We start from the raw sequence: 25,489 nt of genomic DNA, 5'->3' as shown, positions 1-25,489 counted from the left end.
TAAAAATGAAATTAAAAAAAAATTTTAAAATATATAAGTATGAATAAAAAAAATTTAAAATAAAATTAATTAAAAATTAAAAATTAAAATTAATTAAAAATTTAAAATTAAAAATATATAAGTATGAATATATAAGTATGAGTTAAAAACAATTAAAAATAAAATCAAAAATAAAAAAAAACAAAAAAACAAAAAGGAGGGAGGTTACATGCGTCATTTTGGCGGGAGAGAGAGGGGGAAGTGGAGGGGTGCGCGTTGACCGGGGGGAAAAAGCAATTTGCAAAATTAACTCATCAAAAGGTCAAAATGGATGGAATAATAGTAGACTTGAGGATAGAAAAAACATCTGAACGTCTCGAAGTTAACAAATTGAATTCTAATAGGAATTTTAATTGAAAGAACGAAGTTTTCGTTTCAACGGCACTTCCCATGATGATTCATGAACGTTCTGCCTTGGTCGTAAAGGAAACAATTAATTAAAGGCGAAAGCGTGTGCTCCGAATAAGGCGAGATCATTCCATTAATGGCACGATCGGAATCCACTGGAACCGCCTTTTGGTGTCTTAGTTGGGCCGCTAGGGGGCTCCGACCCGAACCTATAAATGACTTTGCCGCCGCGGTTCTCCGCCCTCTCGAGCGGCCTTTACCGATGAACCGCCCGACCTCGCGCTTCTCTGACGATCGTCGGCGCTTGGCCATGTTGCACAGTGCTAGCGGTGGTCATTTGAGCCGAGAGTTCCATGATTTCAAGAAGAGCGCCGCTCCGTCGAGGATCCTGTTTTATAGGGATGGGGCGTGGACCAACTTCTCCCCGGCGGCCACCGTCGCCCTCCGAGCGCACTTCGTTGCGGGTAAGACTTCCTTCAAGCTCCCCATCGCCGGATCTTGCTACCTGTTCGACTTCCGCTCGATGTCGCAGACCGACACCGACACCAACGTGGCGAATTCCATCGCCTGGGTCGACGCGCACGGCCGGTGCGTCTTCCCGACCTCGGCGATCGGGAATCAGAATCTCCCGCCGCCGCCGCCTATCCCGTTGCGCGAATCGCCGGCTGAGTCGGCGGATGGCGATTCCGAGGGATCCACGGCGACGAGTTTGGGGCGAGCGGGGTGGAATGGGGCGGAGCCGTGCAGGGAGGGCGATAAGTATTTTACGCCGGTAGCGAGTTGGTTTCTAAAGGACTACCGGAGATATGCTCCGACCGTCGTCATCACCGCCATCCACAGGTGCACGATATCGGCTTCCCGGTCGAAGGCATTCCAGCTCCAGGAGCAGATGACGAAGGCCGCCCGCGGCGACGCCAACATCAAGGCCTCCTGGTACGGGGCGTCGGCGGAAGAAGTGGCCGCCGTCGTCTCCCACGGTTTCGGTAAGCCAGCAAATGCCCGCCCGGGCTCGCCGGTCGGCGGCTTCGGCCTTCATCTCTCTGCCCTGCCATTTTCGCACTCGAGGTGAGCAGAATCCCCGATTCCCCTCTCTCTCTCTCTTTCTTCTTCTACGCCGAACGAAGCGATTTCAAACGCATTTTTCTCATCATTCGCAGTGCTGTGGAGGCCAATTCCAGCGACGGCGAGCGGCACATGTTGCTTTGCAGAGTGATACTGGGGAGACCGGAGAAGGTGAACACTGCGTCGGAGGAGCAGCACCACCCCAGCAGCGACGAGTTCGATAGCGGCGTCGACGACACTGCAAATCCCAAGCACTACGTAGTCTGGAGCACTCACATGAACACGCACATAATCCCCGACTTCATCGTCAGCTACAAGATCCCCAACCGGCCGAGATCGGCGGCCAACTCTGCTCCGAGGCTCATGTTTCTTCTGCTACTTGCAGAGATGAGGAGATTGCTTCCTTCGTGGATGATGAGGATTGCAGAGGATTTCTACAAGCAGTATCAGGTAAAATCCAACTAACTGCATTACAATTACAAGTTTGTAAAGATTTTGTTCGTGATTCCCTTCCTCTATTAATGATACAGGAAAGAAAGATTAGCAAAGAGGTTTTTATCAGAAACATTAGGGGATTGGTGGGCGACAAGCTACTAGTTTTTATTGTAAAGATCATCAGAAGAAGACATTGAAGGAAGCTTCAATCAAGCATTGGCATGGAGTCTAAACATGATCCTTACTGTGTGATGTGTTATTCAACGTGAGAAAGTCCCATGTAGTCTTTCTAATACTTGTTAAGATCAAAGATTCCTGATTTATGAACTTGTTATAAATTTTGTATGAGTTCGATAAATATATTCTTCCAAACATATGATGAGGGTTCGGAAGAATTCTCCTTCTAAGTGGCCATGAGAGAAAGCAACTTACCAATACTTCAGAAGTGGCGACCGAAACATCTAGCGCCACTTGGTTAAACCACTTGATGTAAGTTCATAGGAATTCCTTGCCCCCATGCTTGAGTGTGAACAAACTCAAGTTGGTTTTCTGATACTCTTGTTGTTGGCAAAGCGATATAAGAAGGCTTTTTTGAATTCCTTAAAAGAAATAACAGATCCAATCGACAGTTGGTCGAACAATATATGCACCAAGCCAGAGAGTGGTAAGAAATACTCGGTTTGACGTCATCCGTTTATTGATGAAAGATGATTGTATTTTCAAATTTGAAGAGGTGGTCCTCTAGTGAGTTTCACCTTTGTTTCTCCTATCATCAAGGGTTGGAAGTGGCTTGACAATTTGTCCTCTCGTATTCCTTGGGAGAACGACATGTTGATCCATTCGGAAGAACCATTAGGGACCTGAACCTTTTCCTTTCTTGGATCTCGAACGGGGCATATCCAAAAGAGGATCCCTGGGGCATCTCCGCTCGGCCCATATCCTTAAAGGGTGTGAGGAATAATGCCTGGTGATAGATGACCAGCAAAGGCGGCATGAGCGGGAGGCTAATCAACTGAGCAGGTGGTTGCAAGAAGCCAGTCGGTGGAGGAACTAGTTGGAACCCAATCGGGCCTTCCATTTAGGTCCCTCGTGAGGGCTCGTCATCAACACAGTTGGGTCGTGCGGTAGAGGACCCCCGACTGTTACTTATTGCTGTTGCACTAACTTCTATGCTCGGGCATTTATTAGCAAATCTAAATCTTCTCGCGATAAGATAACTATGATGAATCATCCAATTTCATCCATTTCTGCATTTCAGATTCATGCGAAGTTCTCGCAGGCAGCGCCAAATTTGATTTTGTTTGAAATCGGAGGAGATGACACCTTGGACGAGTGACTCTGATATTGACCATACAAAGACTTTGAGGTGGAGGAAAATGACCTTGAATGCTCTTTTCTACGCACACTAGAGACAACAATCAGAAATGTTAGAACGAGAACCAAGGAGGGGGCCCCTAGCACAGACACTCCGATGCTCAAGTCAGAATAGTGGCTAAAAATGGGAGAAGAAGATGAACAGTGGCGTAGATGTGTGTGTGCGCGTAATGTAAATCTTCAAGTTATCTCTAGTTACAAGTTACAAGTTCAAGTTACTTAGCCAACAGAGAGGATCCCTTTTTATATTGACCCTCAGAAGTTCAGTAATAATGAGGAGTCAGAATATGTCGAGTAATGGAAGATATACAATCACCCTTCGAGGAAGGTTTTGTTACATGTATATGAACCATCTTTCATAACTTCCGCAATAATGAGGTGGCTAAGAATATGTCAAGTAACATCAAGTAACGGAAGATATACGACCACCCAAGAGAAAGGTTCCATTGCATGCATATGTTATGGTAGTAGGATATTACTTGACAAGTAGTTGTTATTCTCTGACAAGTTATTATATTTCTCTGACAATATTGTCTTCTTAAGGTAATTTAACTGGCCGTGTAACCGACTGATCGCATAATGGGAGACAGGCATATGAGGAGTGAGAAGCTTAGCCCCATAGGTCAAATCAGATCTTTAGCCGACCGGTTGTATACTGTGATACTTTCCTTTGAAGAGTGGAGAGGTAAGTCTCGGAAGGTCCGATTAGCCATATACTATAGGCCTCGCCTTTAAGGAGTAAGGAACTGAGCTCTGAATACCCGACCAACGCTAGATCTAACTGACTATATACTCTGAATGTCCGATTGACTCTAGGTTTGACTGACTGTATGTTGTGTGACTTGGCACTAAGAAATGAGGCTCTGGGCCCCGTAAGTCCGACCGACTCTGAGACTGATCGATTTTATGCTGAGAGTCATCTGATCAGCACTTTAGGCTGATCGATCATATGCTAAGAGCTTTGGCGATGAGAAGTGAGGCTCTGAGCCCCATATGTCCGATCGACATTAGGGTTGTCCGGGTTTATGCTTGGAGCCTTGCCTATGAGGCCCCCACTTGACTGTGTCTACCACATCATCTTGACTGTGTCTACCACATCATCTTGACTATCGGGACCACTCGCAACACACCGTATCAACACCCATTCCAAGTCCCGTGAATTTCTAAAGTGCAAGGAGTCCAAATATATTCTCCTTTACTATTTTTGGGCTTCCTCTAGTGGTGCCAAAGAGAAAAAAAAAAAATCTTCAATTAGAATGCTTAAGCTTAATCTTCTGGAGAGCAGGACTACATTAGATCTGATTTGAGAGCAGACCAAGACCAAATCAGGTATGATTTCTCCACACCAGTTCTAATATGGTCTTGGTATGCTCTTCGAGCAGGCCCAATGTGGTCCTGATCTCTAGGAGACCAGACCTAAACGCTATACCTATTTTAATGACTTAGTTCATTTTAGGTTCAATTTGATTTGATTACTTTATTAAATAAGTTTATATATCACAAAGTTTAACTCGACCTGACTCATTTATGACCCTACTCAAATTAAAGACTTAAGAAATACATAGCATCAAGCAATATCAATAAAGCATACATTTGCATCCAGTTGTCAGAGAAAAAGGTCATAAATATAAGAACATACATTTGTGTCAATATGCAATGAAAATTTATAAAGATTTGTACATCACTGCTACTTCATCCCATGCTCGAACTCTTTCTGATAACATCTTCAAAATGGTTGACCAAGAACTTTTAGAGTTGATACTAAGTGAAACCCTTTTAAGATGATCTAAACCTTTGAAGGGTACAATATCAAATGAATCACTCCCTTCGTCGAATAATTTAAGGTATGTATCCTGAAATTTAAATTATAAGGAATTAATCAAATCAAAATATTGTCATTCTTCAAAATCAATATATATAAAATGACTAATCTCAAACCTCTTGTCGATCAATTAAAGTGAGTGCATGAAGTTTCGGTGTGTGCTGAAGAAGAGAAAATAACATTTCCACTCTGTCGTCCTTGGGGCAAAGAACCAGATGGACCTCCAACTTTAACAATTTGTGAAAAATTGGAAAACTTTCTATGAGGGGCATAATCCTTAACTGAGAAAACAAAAGCTCAATTAACAGGTAAAAAGAAACTATAGTGTAAGTAGTACATATCAGTAACAATTTGAAGTCACTAGAGGGGTCTAACAAAACTTGTTTACTGAGAAAAAACAATGATATTAGCTTTTGTCTAACAAGTTGGTTTTTGATGGTGTAGTATGTAAATGGAAACCTGAGAACCCTAAGAATGATAGGAATGCGTCTTAAAAATACTACTCATGAGTAGTCTAACATTACCCCATTGCCCATACTCCCTAACTATGACTTTTCTATTTTTTATTCCCATGTTTTATGATCAAGAGAGGCTTCAACTTCAATAAGGAAACAATCTGAAGAAACCATAAAAAAAACAAGACAAGCAATCAAATTGACATCATGTAACAATAAAACTAGCATACAATAATACAAGTTTATTATCTCTTCTTGTTTCACTCCTTTTTTCTACTATTGCCTACAATATCCAATTCACAATAACATCATTTCTTTCAAGCGTAGAAGCCGTGCAGATTCTTCTCCCATAAAGACAAAAACACTACTCTATACACATTTCTTCCTTAATGAATATTGCACTTAATTTAATGTCCTATAAAATAAATACTACATGAACTAACAAGTTGGTTTTTGATGGTGTAGCATGTAAATGGAAACCTGAGAACGCTAAGAATGATAGGAATGTATCTTAAAAATAATATTAATGAGTAGTCTAACATTACCCCATTGTCCAACTCCCTAACTATGACTTTTCTATTTTTTTTATTCCCATGTTTTATGATCAAGAGAGGCTTCAACTTCAATAAGGAAACAATATGAAGAAACCAACAAAAAAACAAGACTAGCAATCAAATTTACATCATGTAATAAAAACTCGCATACAATAATACAAGTTTATTATCTCTTCTTGTTTCACATCTTTTTTCTACTATTGCCTACAATATCCAATTCACAATAACATCATTTCTTTCGAGCATAATATGAAGAAACCAACAAAAAACAAGACTAGCAATCAAATTGACATCATGTAATAAAAACTAGCATACAATAATACAAGTTTATTATCTCTTCTTGTTTCACATCTTTTTTCTACTATTGCCTACAATATCCAATTCACAATAACATCATTTCTTTCGAGCATAGAAGGTGTGTAGATTCTTCTTCCATAAATATAAAAACACTACTCTATAGGCATTTCTTCCTTAATGAATATTGCATTTAATTTAATGCCCTATAAAATAAATACTACATGAACTAACAAGTTGGTTTTTGATGGTGTAGCATGTAAATGAAAACCTGAGAACCCTAAGATGAAAGGAATGTATCTTAAAAATACTATTAATGAGCAGTCTAACATTACCCCATTGCCCATACTCTCTAACTATGACTTTTCCATCTTTTATGCCCATGTTTTATGATCAAGTGATGCTTCAACTTCAATAAGGCAACAAAGAAACAATCTCAACAAGGAAACAATCTGAAGAAACCAACAAAAAAAAACAAGACTAGAAATCAAATTGACATCATGCAATATAAAAATAGCATACAATTATACAAGTTTATAATCTCTTCTTGTTTCACTCCTTTTTCCTACTATTGCATAACATATCCCATTCACAATAACATCATCTCTTTCAAGCATAAATACAAATACACTACTCTATACAAATTTCTTCCTTAATGAGTATTGCACTTAATTTAATGTCCTATAAAATAAATACTACATGAATTAACATACATTTAGGATTCCAATTCCAATCTATTATGCATTCATGTTAAAAGATGAATGATTTATAACTTTTTGCCAATGAAAAGATGAAAACGTACCCTATGAGCAAACCAAAGGTATCGAAGATCAATAGTTAGTGCAGTTACATTGCATAATGTATGGAGTAGTGCTCCAACATACCAAAGATGAAAACACTGTCCCTGATTATGTAATCGAACAGAGGCCAAAGAGGGCGCCTCAATATTCAGATGTTGCACATGAAAATAAGGTTTTAGCGTTAGAGATTCTAGTTTCTGACAAGTAATTCGAATCTTGAATGGAGCATGTAGAAGATTTAATCTGAGAAGATTTGGTGCCGCTATTTCAATGAAGTCGTTCGTTTGATATCTCGAGGCTAATGTTAGTTCTTCCAAAGCAGGGCAGCAAGATAGCAGCAGCCTAGACAAGCTCTCCTGTGAAATTTCATTAAAAATTGAAAGGGAAAGCGTCTTGACATTGCTCAGGGTAACACATTCGGGAAGGTTGAAAGCCCGTCCAACACTGACAACACAGCCTTGCATTTTCAGATCCAGGGCCGTGAGTGATGGCCAATTGAACAGAGCGACGAGTAGGGAAGTATAGTCTCGTCTGGGATTGCTTATGCGGAGGGTCACGTCTTGAGCGTCATGGGATTTGGCGTAGTCGATCCATTCACACAAGCAGGTTTCATATGAGAACAATACATAGTCGAAGATGAGACGCAGACGAGAAATGGAGCAAGAGTTGTCGCGGGCGGCGACGAATCGGCCGACGGATGATAAGGCTCCCCAGTTGGTAGGGTCAGAGAAATGGAAGTCCATTGCTGGGACGGAGGACCATATGCGACGCCATCGGCGGGAGAGGACGGAGGTGCGGACGGAGTCGCAGGTGGGGAGGAAGGAGAGGATGTGGTGGAGAAGCGCATCGGGGAGATTGCTGAGGAAGTCTTCCGACGGCGTGTCCAGGTGGGGAAGGCGGTCGCCCATACCAGACGAGAGCATGACGGCGGCGGCGGATGGACAGTGCGGAGCCCTCCCTTTCTCTCCTCTCCAGGATTTATATGTTGCAACGGCATAATTTGACAAATTCTATGGATAAATAAATAAATTAATTAATTAATTAAAAATATTTATTAAAATAGAGATAAATTCGGAAATTGATTTGTTTTATTCGGATTTTTTTTTTAAAAAAAATGATTATTTCAATTAGACCGGGTTGATTTTTAATTCTAAATTTCAAAAATCTATTAAATCGTTTTTATTAAAAAAAAGTTAAATATATATATATACATATATATATTAAGATTTTTAAAATTTTTATTAAACTGATTAAATTTTTATTAAAAGTTTTAATATATTTATTTTTTAAAAAGTGTTAATTCGTTAATTGACTATATTAATTTGATTTGTTTAATTTTGATTAGTTTTGATGACAAGTTTAGTTTTGATAACAAAACTTTATCGATTAACTGTATTTTGTCCTTTCAAATTATTTAAGAATGATTCTAAAATTTTTATTCTTAAATTTATTAACCAAATACTTTATATTTCTATTAATTTTTTTTCCTTATTTCAAAACCTCTTAAATCAAACGCCAAGTAAGTTTATTTTTAAAAAATTGATTAGTTTGATTTAGAATAATTTGATTCGATCAATTATGTTTTAATTGATTCAGATAAACGTTCATACTAGGTCTCTCATAATTTATTTTTAAATTATATGAAGAGAAATAGATCATAAACTTAACTTATAATCTATCATCAAATTAAATAAGAAATCATATACCGTCAAATCAACTAAGAAATCAAATATGTATTTTTCTTTTTCCTAAAGACAGCTTCTAACCGACTCAACCCTATATGCACTTGACCTCTTACAAGACGTTGGTAGATCTCGAGACGAAACTAAAATTTTCATATTAGGAGGACTAAAGATGTGTGTTTGTGTTGGAGGACAATCGTTGTCCTTCATTCGTCCTTATTTTTCCATCCCGAGTAAATCAACCAATCTTATAGAGATGCACTAGTTGCCATAAGGACGAGCTGCTTAAGCTCTCTAATTTGAGCTCTTTAAATTTTCTACTTCCAAGCTCCTTAAACTCTTACCTCTAAGCATTTGGAGTTTTTTATGTCAAATTCATCCCCACATATTGACGCAATTGGCACTTACATATAGAATTGTTGCATTAGGTTATGGGGTTGATCCCCAACGTGTACATAAAGCCTCGCCGGTAGCCTGTACCCATACAAAGGATCACAGTACTATATAAAGTCTTACGTGATTCATCTTCTTTTTAAAATCACTTGGGACAATTTTGGAGGGACCCAGTAGGGATGTAAACGAGCTGAACTGAGCTGAACTGAGCTGAACAGTATTAAGCTCAAGTTCGGCTTGTTTAAGTTATATTCGGGCTCGAACTCGAATCAAACTTTTATCACAAGACTAAAGCTTAACTCGTTTTGGAATTATTAAGCTCGCGAACAATTCGAGTTTGGTTCGTTATTAGATTGATTATCATAGTTAACGAGTCTGGCTCGTTAATTAAGCGAGCTCGAGTTCATTTTAAGGCTCATTTTGCAGACTTGTTAAGAGCACTCAAAAACTCATTTGAATAAATATTCAACAAACCTAACAACTAAAATAATATAAACTCAACACATCATTGAACATCCCAAACTACTACATTAAACTTCCAAACTTAACACACCATTGAACATGTTCGCGAGCCCTTTAATCGAGTCGAGCTTGAGCCCGAGTTCATGAGCTTATAAACGAACATATACTTAAGCCCTTTAAACGAGCTGAGCTCGAGCCCGAGTTCACGAGCTTATAAATGAACATGTTCTCAAGCCCTTTAAATGAGTCAAGCTCGAGCCCAAGCTCGTGAGCCTATAAACAAACATGTTTGTAAGCTCACGAACCGAATATCCTTAAGCTCGAGCTCGGCTCAATAAAATCATCGAACTCGAAATCGAGCTCAAGCTCAGCTCAATAAGCTAAATGAACGAACTCGAATAAGTTTTTTACTAAATTGAGCTCTGAATAGCTCATGAACCGTTTGATTCATTTACATCCCTAGGGCTCGGATGAAAGTTATAACTTTACTATTGCACGTTCTCCATATACTCTAGGATAAAGGCTAACATTGCTGACGTCCTCCGGGAGAATTACACTTATGTTGCCCGCATCCTACGGGAGAAACGGCTACATTTCTCACGTTCTTCGGGAGATAACGACTACGTTATCCGTGCCTTTTATGGGCAATGGCTCAACAACCACATAGGGTATGAGTCCCACACAAGGGAACTCGGGTGAATAAACTGAGGGTTTGGGTGACTGAGCCGATGGATTTGGATGATTGAGCCGGTGGAATTGGGTGGCAGAGCTGGTTGAGTCGGGTGTTTGAGTCGATGGAATCGGGTGGTCGAGCTGATGGAGCCGGGTGACCGAATTGATGTAGTTGGGTGTGTCGCATTGACCATGGTTGACTCTTTGCTCGCCTCGACTTGCACCTGTGCTTGACTTTTGATCAAGGGCTTGACTAATACGTTGACCATGCCATGCAAAAACCTCCAATATCTGCCACATCACAAGTCTTCTCCCTAAGCCTAATTGAAGAAGATTCGAGTTCGACTGACTAGACTGAAGTGTGTTCTGCCCTTACTATCGACCGAACTATAGGGATGACGTGACTGAAGGACCTTACCACCACATTATTGGTTGTGTTTGCAGGTCCCTTGGCGGCTGACTAAATGGGGGTGAATAGCCCTGCATAATAAATTCAAACAAAATTTTTTTTTGAACTTTACAACTTGATTAAAACAAACACTTGCATAAAAGAATTAACAAAGTAATTAAACATCAGAAAGAAGCACGGAAAGAGTTACTTGGTTTACAATCAGGGGATTGCTACCCCAAGGCAAGTAAGCTCACTATGAAATCTCCTTCAGGCGGAGAAGACTCTTATAACAGTTAAAGCACTTGAATACAAAGCTAAACTCAAGGTAGAACGTTTATAAGTGTTCTTCTTTGTATTTTTCAGTGTTGTGTAGCTTCTAGGATTAGGGTTGTATTTAGAGCCCTGATTAGGGTGCCTGGAAGGGTTCCAGACACCTAAATATGGATAGAATTTTATCCACTTCGCAATGGATCATACCATGTTGCGTTTTGATAATATTTTTGGTCTGGGGGCTCGGAAGGGTTCCGGGCACCCGGATAGGTTTGATCCGACCCTCGCTGGGCGAGGTGCCTCGGGGGCGCCCAGGTGATCCGAACGCCCGGACCATGAGTCAACCTCATGTTGACTTTTTGGTCCGGGCTCTTGCTTTGATTATGCTCGTTTGGGTGATTTCGGTCATCTAGAATAGAGTTTCCCAAGCTCATTTTCTGGTCTTCTCGAGTAACATTCCACTTCGACTTCTCGTCCTTCGAAATCGCCACGAGCTTCCTTCTCATCTGCCTGCATACTCCGCTCATTTGGGTGATTTCGGCCATCAGAAATATGGCTCACTCAAACCCATTTTCCAGCCTTCTCGAGCAACCTTTCGCTCCTACGTCTCGTCCCTCAAAAATGTCGTGCGCCTCCTTCTCGGCTGCTAGCATACTCTTTCGCAGCATCTTGTCCCTCGGACGCACCGAGCCCGTCGACTCTCTCCTGTGTCGTCCTTCTCGTTAGTTGTGTCTTACGCTTGACTTCATGCGCTCCTAAGTTCTTGCACACTTAGACACAGGGTATCAAAACATAACAGAACCTAACTTGATTTGGTTTGATCATATCAAAACTACCACAGGATACTTATAGTCTTGGGAACCCGTGAGTCAGATGACATCAATGTAGGTGATACGCAAGATCACGTATCAGAGTCATGATTGGCGAGTCCCATTGACCATTAATTCAAACCTATCCAAGGTTGACGCATGGTGATGCCATGCCGAGGATATCAACTCGAGGTGTCTGTTGAGATATTGTGGATTCGGACGCTTGATCCAATGGCTCCACACAAGAGCCCACCTTTTGGCTTCAGAATCGGATGACTAAAATTTGTGTGTTCAGGCTTTATTAGGGTTGGTGAGGTGAGAATGCGGCTGCATTGTCCTTCGTTATCATCTTTGAGTTATATTAGAGCCACGGGCTCTAGAAGTCGAGCGGCGATTATAAACTCAGGTCTCCACCAACCGTCAAGCGGCGATGTTAAACTCAGGTCTCCACCAACCGTCAAGCGGCGACGTTAAACCCAGGTCTCAATGAACCGTCGAGCTGCGACGTTAAACCCAAGTCTCCACCGACGGTTGAGCGACGACCTTAAACCTCTATCTCTCCCGTTCGAGGTTTGAGCGGTCTTCACTAGTCATCGACCAGCATATCATATATCCTATCTCCCCCGTTCGAGGTCAAGCGGTCTTCACTGGTTACGGACCAACATATCATATCTCCTATCTCTCCCGTTCGAGGTCGAGCATTCTTCACTGGTTATAGACCAGCATATCATATATCCTATCTCCCCCGTTCGGGGTCGAGCATTCTTCACTGGTCACGAACCAGCATATCATATATCCTATCTCTCTCGTTTGGGGTTGAGCGGTCTTCACTGGTCGCAGACCAACATATTAGATCTCCTATCTCCCCCGTTCGGGGTCGAGCAGTTTTCACTGGTCTTGGACTAGCATATCGGATTCCTTATCTCCCCCGTTCGAGGTCGAGCGATCGTCATTGGTCTCGGACCAACATATCGGATTCCTTATCTCCCCCGTTCGGGGTCGAGCAGTCTTCACTGGTCACGAACCAGCATATCAGATCTCCTATCTCTCCCGTTCGAGGTCGAGCGGTCTTCATTGGTCACGGACCAGCATATCATATCTCTTATCTCCCCCGTTCGACGTCAAGCATTCTTCATTGGTCACGGGCCAACATATCATATATCCTATCTCTCCCGTTTGGGGTTGAACGGTCTTCATTGGTCATAGACCAACATATCATATCTCTTATCTCCCACGTTGGGGGTCGAGCGTTCTTCACTGGTCACGGGCCAGCATATCATATATCCTATCTTCCCCGTTTGAGGTCGAGAGATCTTCACTGGTCATGAACCAACATATCATATCTCCTATCTCCCCTGTTCAGGGTCGAGCGATCGTCACTAGTCTCAGACCAGCATATTGATTCCTTATCTCCCCCGTTCGGAGTCGACTGATCTTCACTAGTCACGGACCAACATATCAGATCTCCTATCTCCCCCCGTTCAGGGTCGAGCAGTCTTCACTAGTCACGGAGCATATCAGAGCAGCTTATCTCCCCCATTCGGGGTCGAGCTATCTCCAATGATCGCGGACAAGAGTATCTCCACTAGTTTCGGACCATAATATCTCATAGGCTCTACGCCTGCTCAGCTCATGACTTTCATTTTTGTGCGCATGCGATTTCACGGGCTATGCTCCCGCTCAGTTTTTGAACTCCGTTCCCGTTCGACATTGCCTTGTCGCTCATTCGGTATTCGCCCGGGTGCTCACTTGGCGTTCGCTCAATAGCTTGCTTGGCATCCGCCCGGCACTATTTCTCGCCGCTCGATCGACACGTTTTTCTCACCACTCTGTCAAGCGTGCGTCATTCTCAGCACTTGCGAAGTCGTCCGACCGATATCGCTCAGTCGTGAGCTCATCCACACGCTTGAACTATTCGATCGAACACTCGACATTCTCTAGATGGTCTGGTCAGCATTTTACGATTGACTGTCCGACACTTTCTCAGTCGCCCGCTCGATTGCTCGGTCTGCTCAGCATCCCGCGTGTCGCTCGGTCAACTATCATTTTACTCGTCGCTCACTTGACGTTTTGCTGTTCGCTCAGCATCGGTTCGGTTATTGACTTGGTATTATTTCTCATAGTTCACTCTACATCGCTACCATCTCTCGTACGACACAATTACTATAGCGACCGCTCGTGAGACATTATATAATGGGTTCAGCGATTTGACTCTGATATCGAGAGCGATTCACCCTTCACGACAGACTATCTAGTCAGTCAGACTTGCACCTCCTTCTACTAGACTTGAAGGGAAGGCTTGTGATACGAATATATGCTGGGGGCCCAGATGGAAATATGGGGGAAGAGGAAGGGCATTGAGGTCATTTCACGAGGTAGGGCTTTAAGGGGGAGGGAGCACTGTTCACTAGGGAGCGGGGTGTGTTTTTCTTGGCCGCCGCCGCCCAAGGATCAAAGCACGGATCAGTCGTCTTTGTCGCCTCCTCTCTTGTCACCAACAAGCCACCTCTTCCTCTTCCTCTCCCTCTCCTTTCGTCAGCAGACGTTAGTCGCTCCTCCTCCTCACAACGCCACCACCGGATCGACTCGCCGCCGCTATCCACTGGAGGAAGCATATGTAGGACCGTTGCGGCTGGCTAGAAGGGGGGTGATGAATAGCCCTGTAAAACAAAAACAAAAATACCCTTCTCGAACTCTTAACCTAACACTTGTAATTTAAAGTAAGCAGAAAGTAAATCAGAAAAACGAGGCACACTGGGATTGACTTGATTACAACCGAGGAGGTTGTTAATCCAAGGAAGATGATCATACTTAAAAAAACTCCTTCAGGCGGAGAAGCCTCGTACAATGATGAAGCACAAAAGAAAGAAACTAAACTACAACTGAGAGCGCACAAGTGTTGGAATTACAATTTCTGAGTTGTATTAAGCTTCTGGACCAAGGCTATATTTATAACCTTGGTCGGGGCGCCTGGAAGGGTTCCGGGCGCCCTGGGGGGATAAAATTTTATCCCCCAACGTTTAGATAACGTAAAAGGCGATCTAATCAAATATTGACTTCCGGGCGCCTGGACCCCTAAGTCAACTCCAGTTGACTTTTGGTCGACTTAGGGGTCCGGGTCTTCTGCTCCGGTTCAGCTTACCTCGGTCCGGGTCCTACTGCTCCGGCTCCGCTTGCTTGGATGATCTCGACCATCCGGAAAAGGGCTCACCCGAACCCAACTTCCGGTCTTTTCGAGTGGGCTTCCGCTTCGGCTTCTCGTCCCTCGGAATCGCCGCTTGTTTCCTTCTCGTCTGTCGGCGTACTCATCCGCAGTCTTCATCCCTCGGACGCACTGCATGTCATCCTTCTTGCTAGTTGCGTCTCTTGCTCCTCGAGCAGTCTTCCGCTCTGGCTTTCGTCCCTTGGAACCACCGCATGCTTCCTTCTCGTCCGCCGGTGTACTCTTCCGCAGCGCCTCGTCCCTCGGACGCACCGTGTGTCGTCCTTCTCGCTAGTTGCGTCTTCCACTCGACTACCTGTGCTCCTAAGCTCCTGCACACTTAAACACAAGGATAGAAACACACATGACCTAACTTAACTTGTTGATCACACCAAAATAACCTTGGGGTTCCAACAATCACCCCCTTTTTGGTGTGAGCAACCCAAGTTAAGCTAGGGAAAAAATAGACATAAAATAAACTTAACTAAATTTTGTAATTAAGTGCAAAAATAAAATAAGTAAAAATTTTGGTCTACCTCCCCCTACACTTATACTTTTCTTTCTCCCCTTTAATCACATAAAAATGAGGTTCTAAGAAAAAAATCTAAGGGTAAAAAAACTTAGAAAATTTTGAGATCTTTAAAAATTTTGTAATAATTTTACATAAACAGTCTCTGAAAAAAAAATTTGAAGTGAAATTTTAAGAAAAAGTTTCTTAATGAAATTATAAAAAAAATTCTAACTTAGACAGCTTTGCAAAAACATTTTTTGAAAATTTTTCAAAAAAAAATTTAAGCAAAATTTTCAACTTTTAACTTAGGCAAACAAATATCTTCTGAAAAATTTTCTAAGTATAAAAGAGAATTTTTTTAAGAAAAAAAAATACTCAAAAAATTTTTTTTTGTTAAAAAAAATATTTTCAAGAAAAATAATTTTTTAAATCTTTGCAAAAATATTTTTGAAAAAAATCCTAACTTAAGATTTTTCTAAAAAATTTCACATAAGTATTTTTCTAAGTATAAAACTATTTGAAAAAAATGTTTGAAAAACTTTTAAAGCATTAATTAATCCTAATTTTAATGCTTTGACAGAAAGTTAATTAAATATTTATTTCAATATTTTGACTTCCAGGTCGTGGCGAGGCACTAGACCTTCTTGGTTATTAGAGCAGCAACAACTTCCTTAGACAAAGCCTCATAGAGAATTTCAATGTTTAATTTTCTCGCCCAAAAAGCTCTAAGTCTAATCAATAGTTTAATTTAAACAGGACTTAGGAATCCAATATAGGTTCCAACTTACTGGATTGATTAAAAATTTCTTAAGGACATATTTTCTAGAATTAGATGAGCATGCATGGTTTTTCAAATTATCTATTTGAATTTTCAGATCTTTATTTTCTGATTTCAATTTCTCATTTTCTAATTTTGATTTGTCTAGTTCTTTTAAGGGACAGGACTTAGCTAGAATTACTTTTAAAATTTTATTTTCATTTTCTAATTTGCAACAATCTTTTGTTAAAAGTTTAACGAACTTAAACATTTTGTCGGGAGGAAGAGATCGTACCTGACTTACCTTGTCGATCTCGTTGTCCGTTTCTCCCCCTGAACTGTTGCTTTCTTCCAATGTGGCTCCCCCTTCATCGATGCTTTCGATGCTCATTTCAGAAGAGCTTGACTCGCAGTCGTCGTCTTGATGACTTGCCATTAGAGCAAGTCCGGAGAATGCCTCAACTTCCGACTCCGACGACGTATCATCCCACGTCGCCTTTAGGGCCTTTCGCTTTTGGATGGGCTTCTTACCCTTCTCATTGTCCTTGTTCTTCAGCTTGGGGCAGTTGTCCTTGACGTGTCCTTCTTCGTCGCAGTGGTAGCAGCGGATCGTCCTTTTCTTTTTCCCCTGTGGATGGTTAGTAGATCTAGATTTATAAAGTTTCTTGAATCTTCTTACTATCATTACCATTTTCTCGTCGTCGAGAGAAGATTCCGACTCAGGTTCGTCTCTCGAAGCTTTGAGGGCGACGTTGTTCATGGGCTCCTTCGAACCTGTACATCTTGATTCGTGCGTTTCAAAAGTCGAGAAAAATTCTTCTAATGAAATTTTTTCTAAATATTTTGAAATGTAAAAGTCATCTACTAGTGATGCCCACTTTGAATTTCTCGGAAACGAATTTAACGCGTACCTTAGCGAATCTCGGTTACTTACCTTTTCTCTGAGATTCGACAGTCCAGTGATGATCTCTTTGATTCTTGAGTGCAGAAGCGCGACTGTCTCGTCTTCCCCAAATCGCAGGCTGGTGAGCTGATTGCGAAGCAAATCTCGTCTGGCGAGCTTGGCTTCGGAAGTTCCTTCGTGCAACTCGAGGAATTTCTCCCAAAGTTCCTTCGCGGAGTTGTAGTTGTCGATTCGATTGACTTCTTGTGGCGGAAGAACGCTTAACAGATGGTATTCTGCTTTGCCGTTCGCCACGTAGTCAGCCTGCTCCTTTTTTATCCATTGATGTATTTCCTTGTCCTCTGGAGCTACAAATCCAAGTTTCATTGTTAAAACTAATTCAAACTCTGTTGTGGAAAATACCTGCATCAGTTTTTTCCAGGTGGCAAAATCCCCTTCGTATTTCGGCGAGTGAATGCTTGGTCCGGCCATCTCGTTGCTTTGTTCGGCGGTTAGTCCTCCTGAAGCGCCTTGGCTCTGATACCACTTTGTAGGACCATTGCGGCCGGATATAAGGGGGGTGATGAATAGCCCTGTAAAACAAAAACACTCTTCTCGAACTCTTAACCTAACACTTGTAAATTAAAGTAAGCAGAAAGTAAATCAGAAAAACGAGGCACACCGGGACTGATTTGGTTACAACCAGGGAGGTTGTTAATTCAAGGAAGATGATCGTACTTAAAGAAACTCCTTCAGGCGGAGAAGCCTCGTACAACGATGAAGCACAAAAGAAAGAAGCTAAACTACAATTGAGAGCGCACAGGTGTTGGAATTACAATTTCTGAGTTGTATTAAGCTTCTGGACCAAGGCTATATTTATAGCCTTGGTCGGGGCGCCTGGAAGGGTTCCGGGCGCCTGGAAGGGTTCCGAGCGCCCTGGGGGAATAAAAATTTATCCCCCAATATTTAGATCGCGTAAAAGGCGATCCAGTCAAATATTGACTTCCGAGCGCCCGGAGAGGTTCCGAGCGCTCGGACGTCCAGGCGCCTGGAATGAATCCGAGCACCCGGACCCCTAAGTCAACTCCATTTGACTTTTGGTCCGGGTCCTCTGCTCCAGTTCAGCTTGACTTGGTCTGGGTCCTTCTGCTCTGGCTCCGCTCGCTTGGGTGATCTCGACCATCCGGAAAAGGGCTCATCCAAACCCAACTTCCGGTCTTCTCGAGTGGGCTTCTGCTCTGGCTTCTCGTCCCTCGGAATAGCCGCGTGTTTCCTTCTCGTCTGCCGGTGTACTCATCCGCAGTCTTCATCCCTCGGACACACCGCATGCCGTCCTTCTCGCTAGCTGCGTCTCTTGCTCCTTGATAACCATGATTTTACTGCATTATTTTGATTCATATATGCATGATTTGATGTTGATTTCATAGTTTAAATCATGGTTACATCACATTTTGTGCATTGTGTATATTTTTGGACTTAATTACAAATTACTTTATTTTTATATTATTTGATGCTAATATTTGATTCTTATTTTGTAGGCATCAAAGGATCTTGGATTTGGATCTATTTGGACTAAAATTGGGCTCAAATCGGAGTTCAAACGAGAAGATCTAGTCATTGAGCATTATGGGCCGTTCATCAAGAATAGGACAGATCCGGACCATCCGTTGAAGATCTGGCCGATCGAATTTAATGGGGAGCAGATCTGAGCCATTGATGAAGATCCAGAAGTTTTGATGCAGATCTGAGTTCATCTAGCTATTGATCCAGCCCGACTTAATCTGGACCGTTTATTGAAGATCGGCAGATCTGGGCCATCTATTGATGATCTGATCGATCCGACCTACGGGAGGGTAGATCTAGACCCTAGATCAACATCAGTACCTTCGGATCAGAATTTGGATGACTTTTCACCGTTGATTTAGCTCGGAATCATCTCATCCGTCCGATTAGATCCAGATCTGATTTAAATAGAAGCTACAGTAGCTACAGTGCCTTCGTCGATCTCCTCACGCAGCTGCGCGTCCCGCGGCGAGCTTTTGCCGGGATTTCGATCCCTTTCCTTCTTCAATCCATTTCCCGAACTTCTACCTTGGTGGAAGACTTCTTAGAAGCTCATCCCGATCATCTGGAGCACCGGCGAGTGTTCTCTCCGGCGGAAAATCTGCTCACGGCGACTTCTCTGTTTTCGCCAGATTTGGAGGTGGTCTTCCAAATCTGCGCTCCGATTCCCATCAGTGACGCTTGGAGGTGGTTCGTCGGCGTTATTGAGCTTCATCCGATGCCCATCTGCAATCCACGACTTCCATCCAGATTCAGAGAGCTCCGGTTGCAGATTTCCAGTATTTTTGGCATTTTCTTGGGTTCGGGTTGTTTCCAGCGTGTCGGGGGTGGTCCGTCGGCACTTGTGAGCATTCCTCGAATTGATTTACAGCTTAGAATCTCCACTGAGGTCCGAAATTGGGTGGTTTCGATTTTGGTACTCTTGTGTGACGGCAAGAGTATGAAGTTTGTGAGTTGATTGTGAGAGATTGGTTTTTATTTCATTCTAGTTCTTTTTCTTACTGCTTTATAGCTTAGACAGATTTCTTTTAATGTTCGTTATATTTTTATGCAAGTAGTTAGCATTTCTTTCCTTGTTGAAGCTTAGTTTAAGTTTTATTTGTGCTTGGTTAATTGTTTAGTGTTTAAGTGCTAAATTAGGTTTACATCTTGCTTTAGATCAGATTTATTTGAGTCTCGTAATTTCATCCTTAGTTTGATGTGTGTTGATGGATTTATCACAACGTAGTGTGACAATGCGTAATGATTTGTTCATTGGCACATAGTTATGTTTCACTCTTGCTTTAGATTAATTTCTTAATTGCTGTGTTTTTCCTCTGTTAGATTTAGATTTAAAGCTTAAACCCTCAACTCCATTTTTATATCGAAAACCCCAAAAAAATAGGAATAAAAGACAATCCTAGATTATATCATACTGTTGATTCCTCGAGAGCGATCCTGGGCTCGTTACTACAGCATTATTGTGAAATTAAGGGGTTCAGTGAAAATATACATTTGTTAATTTGATAAAGCCTATTTGTGATATTTAATTTAGATTTTGTGCCTTATCAAATTTTGGCGCCGTTGCCGGGGAAATTGTAATATGCAATGTTTAGTAATTTTAGGATTGTTGTTTTGATTGCTTTCATGCTTATATATCCATGTGTTTGATTTTATTTGTTCCTGAGTCTTCTAATTTTATTTACTAGTGTTTCAGTGTAAGAACAGGAGATTTATTTGACCATGGATCCATATTATCTGTATTTTTGGAGATGGGATGGAGAATAACTAATATCAGCCTCAGACTCAGTTCTATCAGTGCTACCCACCTATGGAGCAACGGAATAGGTATGAGGATCCACAAGAACAAATTGAAGAATCAATGTGGAAATGCAATGAAGTTATGCAACAAATGAGAGAGCATCAAGAGCAACAATTTGCAAGGATACAGAATATACAGAGTCAGTTAGATCATATAGCATCATCTATTAATCAGTTACAAGCACAGAACTCCAGTGGAAAGATGGAGAGTAGTGATTTTGTCAGGCCTGACCCTATTCCCATTTATTCACAAGATTTATCTAATTTTATTTGTGGTGATGATGTAATTGTTCAGATTTCTGATTCTACTAATGCTGTTGCTTTAGATGTTGTTGAAGATGCAGGTATTGTTGCAGAAGATGATATAAGTGTAGGGGAATGCTTACTGGAAGCATTACCTCAAGAATCACCAAGAATAGTGGATTTAAGTGTAGGGACTTGTGCTATGGAGCCAAGCACCCAAGAATCATTACATGAAGTTGAACATTCACCTGAACTGGAGTCTGAGCATTTATTTGATGAAAAAGAGGTAACAATCACCACTCCAGGTACCTCTCAAGATGGCAAGGTGAGTATTTTGTGTAATTTTTCAGAGAATTTTATAGAGGTACCATTTGTTGATTTTATTAGTTGTGATTCATTTCTTGAAATATCTTTTACCCAAACTAATTTTCTCCTATTTTCTTTTTACCCCACATGTGTGTGGGAGGTGTTTTCTTTGATTGATGTTGTAGGAGAACATAAGCGTCTGGAGTGGATGCTTACACTGAACCGACTTAGACCTCCAGAGAGAATTTTGAAAGGAAAAATGAGTAATAAGAAGAATTTGAGTAGAACCATGATTACTCCACTTCCGGGGGGTGACTTCTTTTACTAGACTTTCTTCAACCACCGGGAATGAAAGGGGAGTTAGTTCCAAGTTTGCTTGCTTTTGCATTTTAATTCATGCTTTGTGTCTAATAAATTCTTTATACGTTTCTTTAGTTTTATACTTTGCATTTTGCACTTTACTTTCATACTTTGCATTTAATTTGATATACATAGCATTTTAATTTGAATAAAAGTCTCCATGAATTGTTTAGTGACACTTTTAAGATGGTAAAAGCTTCTTAAATTTGATCATCAATTTTAGGTCATTTAACATGATTGAATGCTCTACTTGCATGATATTGGTTAAAATGGTGGTGGATTTCATTTTGATTAATCAAGCTTGATTGCATAAAAATACCTAAAGAGGACCACTACAAGCCTATTCTCTATTATTTTCTTTGTGTGACATGTACTCATAGCAATTGAAACTCTAGAACTTGCTTAGTTTCTTTTCAAAGTCACAATAGCATATGTGTGCATGGAGATCAAGGAAATTTATCACTCTTGTTCCATCATGATTTCCCATTTCTTTCTCCACAATTTTCTTGAAACATTTTCATCTAGCATTCTAATTCCTAATTCTCTTTGCTTGTCATATTTCTTTTATTTCGTTGAGAGTTTTGGATTAATTGCTTGATGAGTTAGCTTGACCAAGATATGGACAAAGGTTAAGTGTGGGGGAAGATGCATATGCTTTGAGTACATAGAGGATCTCTTGTGTAAATTATTTGGGAAATTTTGGGATTATGAAATCAATCCGACTTAAGGGGGAAATAGATGTGGAGATTTGAGTTCAAGATTACGTGGTTGAACTTAGATAATGAGTTTTGGATGATGGCTGTGGAATTCTAGATAGGAACTTGTTATAGAAAATGACAGCTGTTGGAGTCAACGAACTTTGTTTTGAAGCTACAGATTAAAGCAACAATTCATAGATACTAGCTCCAATTCCAGGAAATCTGGACTTTTGTTTCTGCAGTGGATTGAATTTCTTGTGCCAACTGCCAATATTGTTTCTGATAAGAAATATTATCACTGATTCTTTGATCAGTAACAAAATCTGGATGCAGAAATGAATTTCAGATTTCAGATTATGCACTACAAATTCTATTTTGTGTCACCTTCTCTTGTGAACTTCCTGGACAGTGACTAATCCAAGTTAAATGTCAAATTTGAAATGTTATTTTGTTCATGCTATATTCGAATATGCAGAGAATGTATAAAAATCTGCAGCAGAAACGGAGGAAGGCAGTGATGAATTTCAATTTATGAAGTGATATTTTATTCAAGGATTATAATCTCAACTTTGAAATGGAACCAATGAGAATAAAAGGAGGCGTTTGCTGTAAAAACAGAAAATCTGATCAGGAAAGAGGAAATGTTGTAAACTGCAGCAATGAGAAGATGTGCCAGTTCGTGCCAATCTACAAGCTATTTTCTGATCAGTATTGTTTTGAATTTAAGCTCCATTCACTTTAATGCTAAGTGAGTCCTAGTTCTGATTTCTTGAAAGACATGCTCAATTCTGAACATTTCTGCTATGCAGGAATGAGAAGTTGGAATTTAATTGGATTTGATTACTAACCTGAATTCTTGATTGATACAATTGATTCTCTATTGTAATGTAAGAGCAAACAAGAGTGATGAACTCAAGTGAAGTCTTGTTTTATGCAGAAACTAAAACTGTAACAGAAATGAAAGGCTACTGGAACTAAGCTTCATATTGCTACTGCATGGGTTTCAGAAGCTAATTACATTTATTGAGAGGTTGCTAAACTTGAATCCTTTAATTTGTGAATTTATGTGCTGCAATTCCAGTAGTGTTCTTAAATTTCAGTCTAAGGAGAAATTTGATATGTGTTGCTGTTGGAAATTTGATTTTCTGATTTCTTGGATTCTGAATCCATGTGCCAACTAAAAGCTTTCCAAGTTGATAGTTGCTGAAATTCTGATTTCCAAGTTGCTGTAATGATCTGATTTCTTGCTGGATTTAAGAATAAGCTGAGTTGAAGTTATATTGAAGTTTCATTTCTGAAACTTAAAATCAAAGTTGCAGAATCTGCATATGCTAAAATTGTTTTCTGATTACTGAAAATGCAGCTAGCTATGGTATATCAAAATTCAGAAGCAATATCAAGTTGAGGAGAAGATCTTGTGAAATTCTAAAGTGTGAAGAAACAAATGGTAATCTCGCATCAAATTAATGAAAGAACATAAATGTGCAGGAAATCTAATCAGGCTGCAAGAAATGACAGTACTGATACTTGATGTGTCATTCCGTGTGCCAACTGAAATGCCATGTCTTGCTGTGACAGAATTGAAATCTGTTAATGCTGGAATTTCAGAAGTGGTTTCTCAAGTTCTGTTCATATTTAACAGATATCTGTTTCAATGTAAAGTGAAAACACATTTAAAGAAGTTGAGGAGACAAGTAGCTGATTCAGAAATAACTATCTATTCTGCTGGATCTAAATCTGATTTCAGAAATGGACATAATTGCAGAATTATTCCGAGTTTGTGAAACTGGCAGTGAGCATATTACAGTCCTATACTCTTGTAACAAATGCAACTTCCTTTCAAGCCGATCATTGCAGGAATTTGATTTTTGAAACTGTGTACTCAGTTTTCTGCATAAACAGAGTACAGAAATTGCAGGAATTTGAGATTACAAAAATTGATCATTGCAGGAATTTAGAGGTGGAGATTTAGTATTGGTGGAGGTCTATAGCATTTGGAAGTTGAGAATCCAAACTCAAAATTTCTACAGAAATGAAACCTACAAGGTGAGTGTAGCTGCTAGAAGTTGATCATGTTGTATCAAGTTTGTACCAAAATCCCATTAGCAGTACGCAAATCAGAGAGAGTTAAGTGAAGATTATATATTTTTAGGCAACAAATGGAGTTCATTCATTTCTTTCAGGAATTGTTCAGGTATGAAGGTTGATATTTAGAACTTATTGGAGATAAAAGTGCTTTGTTTGAATTCTACAAGAGTTGCTTATTGCTACTTGACCTTGTTGCTAGAAAGAGTTTCGGATGAATATGTAAAATTCAGGAATTGTTGAAAGCAAGATGTTGCTGAGCTTGCATCCTTAATTTTCTGAATCAATGTGTTGTATTTCCATAAGAGGGCTCTGAAATTCAGTATAGAACTGAAATCTGTTGCTGCTGAATACTTGCTTGCTGATTTCTGGAATTTGATAGCTGCACTTCAGTAGAATTCATTTTGAATGCTGCTGGAAGAAGTTTGTATTTCCCTGGTTCATTGAAAATGAGCTAAAGATTTCAATATCTAGTTTCATTGAATCTGAGTATTAGTCATTCTTTGCTGCTTAACTTCTGCAATTTTGAATTTTTTCTACTGCAATGGTGAGAAACTTGTAACTGTAAAGCACCACAGGAACAGAGGAAGAGAAAAATCAGAACCTGCAGCAGAAGAGAAAATCATAACAGTGTTCAAAGAGTGTTAAAAATTGGAAAGCTTGATATTGTCCGAGACGGCCAAATTTTAAGTGTAGGGGAGGAAGCTCTTCTCCATGAGATGATTTGAGATTATTTTTGAGTTTCAAAGTGCTGAAATTGAAGTGCAAAAACAGTGAAGAAGAAAGGAAGAAAAAAAAAGTGTCAAAACAAAAGAGTATCAAGTGTGGAGATAGAGTATCAAGATTCTAGGTTTGCCATCAAATTGAAGGAGAGGTTAGCTTGATTTTTTGAATTGGTGACAACAAATGGTATTCATCCCTTTTTACATCAAAATGGTCAACTCATCAAGTATACTCCTCCAATACTCTCATCTTCTCATTTTCTTCATTTAAGTCTTTTCCTTTGCCACTTCATTCACTTAAATTGTTTTTCTTGATTCCATTTCAATTCTTAATGATTAAATCCTTTTGATTCATGTATGCTATGTTTATAGTGGTGGAGAAGTAGAAAATAAGCAAGCTTATGGTAGTGAAATGTTGTGAGTTGCATTGAGTGAGCTCCACTTATACACATGATTGAGTGTGAGAGCTAGAATAGGTAAATACCTTGTGAGATTGC

At 40.4% G+C, this 25,489-nt stretch overlaps 2 protein-coding genes and 1 long non-coding RNA gene across 3 annotated transcripts; 2 read left to right on the top strand and 1 right to left on the bottom strand.

Annotated features, from left to right (window-relative positions):
* Positions 1–508: 508 nt before the first annotated feature.
* LOC122049384 (probable inactive poly [ADP-ribose] polymerase SRO3) lies at positions 509–2,412 on the top strand. Its single transcript, XM_042610770.1, has 3 exons — positions 509–1,452; positions 1,545–1,899; positions 1,980–2,412. Exons 1-3 carry the CDS (start codon positions 524–526, stop codon positions 2,079–2,081), a joined length of 1,386 nt encoding a protein of 461 aa, XP_042466704.1. The 5' UTR covers positions 509–523; the 3' UTR covers positions 2,082–2,412.
* Positions 2,413–4,922: 2,510 nt separating this feature from the next.
* On the bottom strand, positions 4,923–8,091 carry LOC122048529 (putative FBD-associated F-box protein At5g56820). The gene is made up of 3 exons (XM_042610085.1): positions 7,186–8,091; positions 5,197–5,361; positions 4,923–5,111 (listed from the first exon to the last, which is right to left on the bottom strand). Exons 1-3 carry the CDS (start codon positions 8,089–8,091, stop codon positions 4,923–4,925), a joined length of 1,260 nt encoding a protein of 419 aa, XP_042466019.1.
* Positions 8,092–21,682: 13,591 nt separating this feature from the next.
* Positions 21,683–25,027, top strand: LOC122046659. Its single transcript, XR_006130339.1, has 2 exons — positions 21,683–23,215; positions 23,549–25,027. It is a non-coding gene; the product is annotated as an uncharacterized LOC122046659 (long non-coding RNA).
* Positions 25,028–25,489: the final 462 nt, after the last annotated feature.

The sequence above is a fragment of the Zingiber officinale genome, chromosome 2B, assembly GCF_018446385.1.
Source record: "Zingiber officinale cultivar Zhangliang chromosome 2B, Zo_v1.1, whole genome shotgun sequence".
Taxonomy (NCBI): domain Eukaryota; kingdom Viridiplantae; phylum Streptophyta; class Magnoliopsida; order Zingiberales; family Zingiberaceae; genus Zingiber; species Zingiber officinale.
The sequence above is the reverse complement of the archived record's forward strand: the minus strand, read 5'-3'. Positions and strand labels throughout refer to the sequence as shown.

Bases quoted from the DNA above. Each gene is read 5' to 3' on its own strand.
- LOC122049384 (XM_042610770.1), top strand. From the start codon at position 524: ATGGCACGATCGGAATCCACTGGAACCGCCTTTTGGTGTCTTAGTTGG. The intron at 1,453-1,544 runs GTGAGCAGAATC...CATCATTCGCAG, and splicing joins CTGCCATTTTCGCACTCGAG to TGCTGTGGAGGCCAATTCCA. The intron at 1,900-1,979 runs GTAAAATCCAAC...TTAATGATACAG, and splicing joins ATTTCTACAAGCAGTATCAG to GAAAGAAAGATTAGCAAAGA.
- LOC122048529 (XM_042610085.1), bottom strand. From the start codon at position 8,091: ATGGGCGACCGCCTTCCCCACCTGGACACGCCGTCGGAAGACTTCCTC. The intron at 5,362-7,185 runs GTACGTTTTCAT...TTGTTTTCTCAG, and splicing joins ACCTTTGGTTTGCTCATAGG to TTAAGGATTATGCCCCTCAT. The intron at 5,112-5,196 runs GTTTGAGATTAG...TTTAAATTTCAG, and splicing joins CTTTAATTGATCGACAAGAG to GATACATACCTTAAATTATT.